Genomic DNA, 5,085 nt, shown 5'->3' with positions numbered 1-5,085 from the left:
AATACAACTGAAAACAGACTTAGAGATGCAAACCGTTTCCCTGTGAGACTGGCAGGAGCACCTGTGCCACAGGTGTCTCGAAGCTGCCCCGCCCAGGCAGGAGCGGCTGCGGCTTCTCAGGGGCTCAGGTAAGTGATGTGGAGCCCCAGGTGTACAGGACAGGGTCTTTGCAGACGACGGGGCGGGGCTCTGCCCCCTGACGTGTCTGCAAGGGAGAAGGCGGCTGAAGTTGCGTGCGAGGAGGAGATGGAAGGCTGTGTGGCATGTGCCCCAACTTGTCTGAGAGATGCTCAGTGAAGACAGCCTTCTGACCCAGGAAAGTCCAGTATTTTAATATTGACATCATCTGTGTTGTCAGAAAAACAACGGATATTTGCATTGATGACACATTTGCAAAATGTGTCATAACTTGCTAGCACTTGCCCTTCCAAGTATTAGAAAATTGTTTCAGCCTATTAGCCTCCTGCCCCGGAAGTTCCCACCGATCTTTTTATTTGGTTGTGAAATCAGTTAACCGAAGGGGAAATTTCTCAGCTCTCCACTTCTGCTTTTCCAGGCAATAAAAACAGGAAAGGAGAAATTGTCAGGCAGCAAATCTTTTTGAGGCACGGCAGGTACTCTGCTCTCTGCAGCTAGCCTTCATTGCTCTGGTACGATTTTCACTAACTCCTCCTAAGACAGGGTCTCTCTCTGCCTAAGGGTTGGGCTCTTTGCAGAAATCCCCGGTGTGCTGTGAGGCAATGGCTTGCGGAATATTTTGGGGAATGAAAGCACTTACCTAGCACTTGGCACTTGAGAGCTAAGGGCTGCTGCCTCTGCTCCAAGCGTCTGGCTGCTTTTAACAAATACACTCTTGGTTGGAGTGCTTTCCTGGAGACCCTAAGGACAGTGCATTCTTGCATTCACTGTCACTGGTTGTCATCCATTTCCTTTCCTGTCCGCCGCCTCCTCAGCCCTGAAGGCGGTTCCCGGGGTCTGGTACCTCTGCGAGTGGCCACTCTTTTCTCTCGTGTGCACAGGTTTCTGAAGCAGCCATGGCAGCAGTGCCTGAGCCCGCCTGCGAGGTGATGGACCTCTACAGGTCAGTGCAAGGCCCCCCCCGTACTGTGCTTGGCGGCCTCTTTGGGTGGCGGACAAGGTCCCAGTCCTGGTCGGGAGCTCCACCTCCCACCACGAGTACAGCCTCGGGCTCAGGGGGACGGCCTGGGAGAGGGGAAGGCTCGGGACTTCCATGGCCCCATGGGCTGGGGACTGGCCTCGGGACCCGGCGGGATCTGCGGAACTTGCCAGAAGCTTTTGGGCCGCTGTGAGGGACGTGCTGTTCGCAGCTTCCTATAGTGGGGGAGACTTGGGGACAGTGAAGGGGAAACGAGCCCGTGTGGGTGTGTCACTGAGCCGTGTGTGTTCCCCCCCAGTGGCAATGAGGACGACCTCTTCTTTGAGGTGGATGGACCCACCCAGATGAAGGTGAGCTGGGGGCTTGGCCGGCATGGGGGGTGGGGGCTGCAGGCTGGCCTGTTCATGGCCCACTCCTGAGGGGGGACACAGGGCTCCACAGCAAGTCGGATCTCCTTTTAGGAAACGGGCTCAGCCCTCTTTAGTCCCTGAGACCTGGAGGCCCATGCCTGCCCCTTAAAGGGTGGATGGTTTCTGCCACCGGGTGGGCTCAGGACAAGACGCCAGTGACCTGGGAGGCGAGGAAAGGCTGCCGTCCTGCCTTCTGGGCTTGGGCAAATTGTTCCCTCTTCAGGCTTCGTCTGAAATGAGGTGTGAGCGAGGCGCCCTGAGCCCCTGGTGGCTTCGCCGGCCCCAGCAAACGGGCGTTGTGCTCACGTGGATTCCCTCTGCGCAGCGCCCGGCCAGCTGCCCACTGGCCCCTTCCTGACAACCTTCCACGAGGGCAGTGGCCACCCCAGCGAGGGTGGATGTGGCTCGTGGCAGCTGCTTGCAGACGTGTTTCTGGTTGCTGCGGCCTCCCTTCGCCTCACGGGCCAGTCCTCAGTCCTGGGCGGGCCTCAGTTTCCCTGCCAGCCCCACCCCACTCTCTCTTCCTGGAGCCAGGGGCCAGTGCTCGCAGGCCAGGCTGCGTGTGCTGCAGGGACCGCCCATCACTTAAACTTCTAAACCACAATCGCGCCTTGGTGCAACCTGCTTATGCCTGAACGCAGAGTTTCTGTGAATAATGGGAAAGTGGGGTGTATTTCACCAATAGTCACCATTCTTACTGTATTTGCAAAATTCCTATAAGAGCTTTCTGGAAAAAAAAGTTTGGGTAGAACACTTGAAGCATGTTCACTAAGCCCAGCTAGCGGAAAGTGCTATGCTCACCATCATCATCATCGGAAGAGAGAGGCTCGGGGAGTCAGGGACACGGAGCCACAAGGAGGAAGGTGTAAAGCGGGCAGCAGTGCAGGCAGGGCACGTGTGGAGGGGTAAACGCAGACACGAGATCTGTTCTCAGGGAAAACCCCGAGGACAGCAGAGCCCCCTCGTGGGGTGGTGGGAGGTCCATCCTCTCCGAGGTCAGCGGCTCCCGGCCTGACGCCCACGCTTTCTCCCCAGGCCTTGTTCCAGGACCGGGACCTCTGCTCGCTGGGGGACGGCGGTGTCCAGCTTCTCGTCTCACACGTGCATGGCGGCAGGAGTTTCAGGCAGGTTGTGTCGGTCATCGTGGCCATGGAGAAGCTGAGCAGCATCCTGGTTCCCTGTGCGCTCCCCTTCCAGGACGGCGACCTAATGGCTCTCTTCAGCTGCATCTTCCAAGAAGGTACCTGGATCCGGGAGGAGCGGGCAGCGGGGCTGGGCGGCTCTTGGTGAGACCACCAGGAGACGCGGCTGGGGAGGGGCTCGCCTGGCGCGCGGGGCTGGGCAGCCAGGGCGGGTCCTGGCTGTCGCTCCTGACACACGGCCCTGCGCTCGGCCTTTCAGAACCCGTCAGCTCGTGGGACGACGCATATGTGTGCGACGCGCCCCTGCGCTCGTTCAACTGCAGGCTCCGCGACGTGGAGCAGAAGTGCCTGGTGCTGTCGAGCCCGTGCGAGCTGCGCGCGCTGCACCTCAACGGGGAGAACGCCGCCCAGCAAGGTGAGGGGATCCCGGGGACGCCCGACGGGACGCGAGCGCCGGGGTGGGGGGTGGCGTAGGGCAGCGCGCCGAGCTCGGGCCCTTCCTGGTTGGCGGCGACGCCAGGCTCCGGCCCCACTGCCCGCAGCGCTCCTTTCCGTTGAGGCTGAGGCTAGAACCGGGAAGCGAGAGCGTCCGCCTCGCAGGCCCGCCCAGCCCAGGCCGCGGACCCAGACGGCCCCTGGGGGCTCTGCGGGAGCGCGGGCGGCAGCGGCGGGGCCTGTTCTCCAGGGCGGGGCTGCGGGCTCCGGCTCCAGCGGCTCGGCCCGACCCAGGAGGATCGCAGGCGGCCGCCCCTCCCGCCCCTCCCACCCCGGGCTCGCGGGCCACCGCTGGGGGCTCCTTCCCGGTGCTGAGCCCCTTCCCTCCGCAGTGCTCTTCTGCATGAGCTTCGTGCAAGGGGATGCCAACAGCCAGAAGGTCCCGGTGGCGCTGGGCATCAAGGAGAAGAACCTGTACCTGTCCTGCGGGATGAAGGACGGCAAGCCCACACTGCAGCTGGAGGTGAGCCCGGCCTGGCGCCTGCGAGCCCCCAGCGCCCCGAGCCAGCCAGCGCCCACTCCCCAGAAAAGTGCGGCAGGTCTGCCTGACAGAGGGGAGAAGTGCCCACGCACACAGCGCCCCGCGTGCGACCTGCCCACAAAGGCACACAGCAAACCCCCCCCCCCCCCCCGCGGGCTGCGGCTCAGCAGGGCTGGGGGCGCCCACGCTGTGGGCCCCACTTTAGGAGGTGGGCGGATGTCCCTGTCATCTCAACTCCCCCCACAGAGCCCCAATTTCCACCTCCCTTGTCCAGCCGGCCCGTAGGGAAAGCAGCGCTGGAGAAGAGGGAGTCCTAAGAGCTTTAACCGTAATTTCTGCCGTCCTATTTGGAGTGGCAGCCACAAAATGCATCCCAGCACTGGGGACAGCCTCAGACAACACGGGGGCTCCCCCAGGGACCCCCGGGCCGCGCTCACAGCCCCCCAGCCGCCGGCGCCCCGCTTCCTGCACGGAGAGTGACTTTTCTGTTCTGCTCCGCAGACAGTAGACCCCCAAAGCTACCCCAAGAAGAAGATGGAAAAGCGGTTTGTCTTCAACAAGCTGGAGATCCGAGACAAGATGGAGTTTGAGTCTGCCGAGTTCCCCAACTGGTACATCAGCACCTCGCAGGAGGAGGGGAACCCCGTCTTCCTGGGCAGCACCAAAGGCGGACGTGACATCGTCGACTTCACCATGGAGATCGTCTCACCCTAGACAGGGTGCTGGCCAGGGCACCAGGCCGCCGCCGCCCTGCCGCCCGCGTGGCTCGAAGCCCCGGGTGGGAATGATTGCACGTTCCACCCCGGGAGGCTCCGTCCCTCGCGGCACCCCCCCCCCCCAGCGGGCTCTGGACTATTTATTTATTTATTTGCGGCCGTTGGTTTCTGCACTCAGCTCAGGCGGCTCAGGACGCGGCGGCCGGTCCTCGGGTGCATGCCCGCCAGCGAGGCGGAAAACATAAACTCAGGTTATTTAATGGGGCTATTTATTCATGAGGAACACTGCTTCAGTGCTTCTGAAATAAATCTCACGGAAAACTCTCTCTCTGCCTGATCACTGGCTTTTCTTGGATTTGACAAGAAGGGTAAACAGGCGCTGAGGTGCCTCCCTGGGGGGCCCCAGCTGCTGAGGGCTGCGGAAGACCAGCTCCCCCTTCACTTCTGCTTCCCAGCGAGCTGTGTGTAGGAAGGGAGGGGTGGTGGTGACAGCGGCCGAGGACTTCTCAGGTGCCAGGCTGGGAGCACAGAGACAAGCCAGTGGCCGTCCTCAGCTGGGTGGGGGTAGGGGGGGGCACACCTGCAGCGTGGCAAGCCGCCCGCTGGGTCTGAAGGGAGCATGTGCCAGCAGTGACCAGGTCTGTGGGAGGCCTGGAAGGGGAGTGGGCACCCCCCAGGTGGAGAAGGAAAGAGAGGGCTTCTAGGAGTGGCTCACAACATCACT

At 61.9% G+C, this 5,085-nt stretch overlaps 1 protein-coding gene across 1 annotated transcript; it reads left to right on the top strand.

Moving 5' to 3' along the window:
* The first annotated feature begins 549 nt into the window (after positions 1-549).
* IL1B (interleukin 1 beta) lies at positions 550-4,687 on the top strand. Its single transcript, XM_077133691.1, has 7 exons — positions 550-650; positions 1,020-1,081; positions 1,416-1,467; positions 2,563-2,767; positions 2,929-3,084; positions 3,497-3,627; positions 4,147-4,687. The coding sequence occupies exons 2-7, from the start codon at positions 1,035-1,037 to the stop codon at positions 4,357-4,359; spliced, it is 804 nt and encodes a 267-aa protein (XP_076989806.1). The 5' UTR covers positions 550-650; positions 1,020-1,034; the 3' UTR covers positions 4,360-4,687.
* The last annotated feature ends 398 nt before the right edge of the window (positions 4,688-5,085 follow it).

Source organism: Tamandua tetradactyla, chromosome 17, assembly GCF_023851605.1.
Source record: "Tamandua tetradactyla isolate mTamTet1 chromosome 17, mTamTet1.pri, whole genome shotgun sequence".
Classification (NCBI taxonomy): Eukaryota; Metazoa; Chordata; class Mammalia; order Pilosa; family Myrmecophagidae; genus Tamandua; species Tamandua tetradactyla.
The sequence above is the reverse complement of the archived record's forward strand: the minus strand, read 5'-3'. Positions and strand labels throughout refer to the sequence as shown.

Excerpts from the sequence above, each read along its gene's own strand:
- IL1B (XM_077133691.1), top strand. The coding sequence starts at position 1,035 with ATGGCAGCAGTGCCTGAGCCCGCCTGCGAGGTGATGGACCTCTACAG. Across the intron at positions 1,468-2,562 it reads ATGGACCCACCCAGATGAAG|GCCTTGTTCCAGGACCGGGA; the intron begins GTGAGCTGGGGG and ends CTTTCTCCCCAG. Across the intron at positions 3,628-4,146 it reads AGCCCACACTGCAGCTGGAG|ACAGTAGACCCCCAAAGCTA; the intron begins GTGAGCCCGGCC and ends TCTGCTCCGCAG.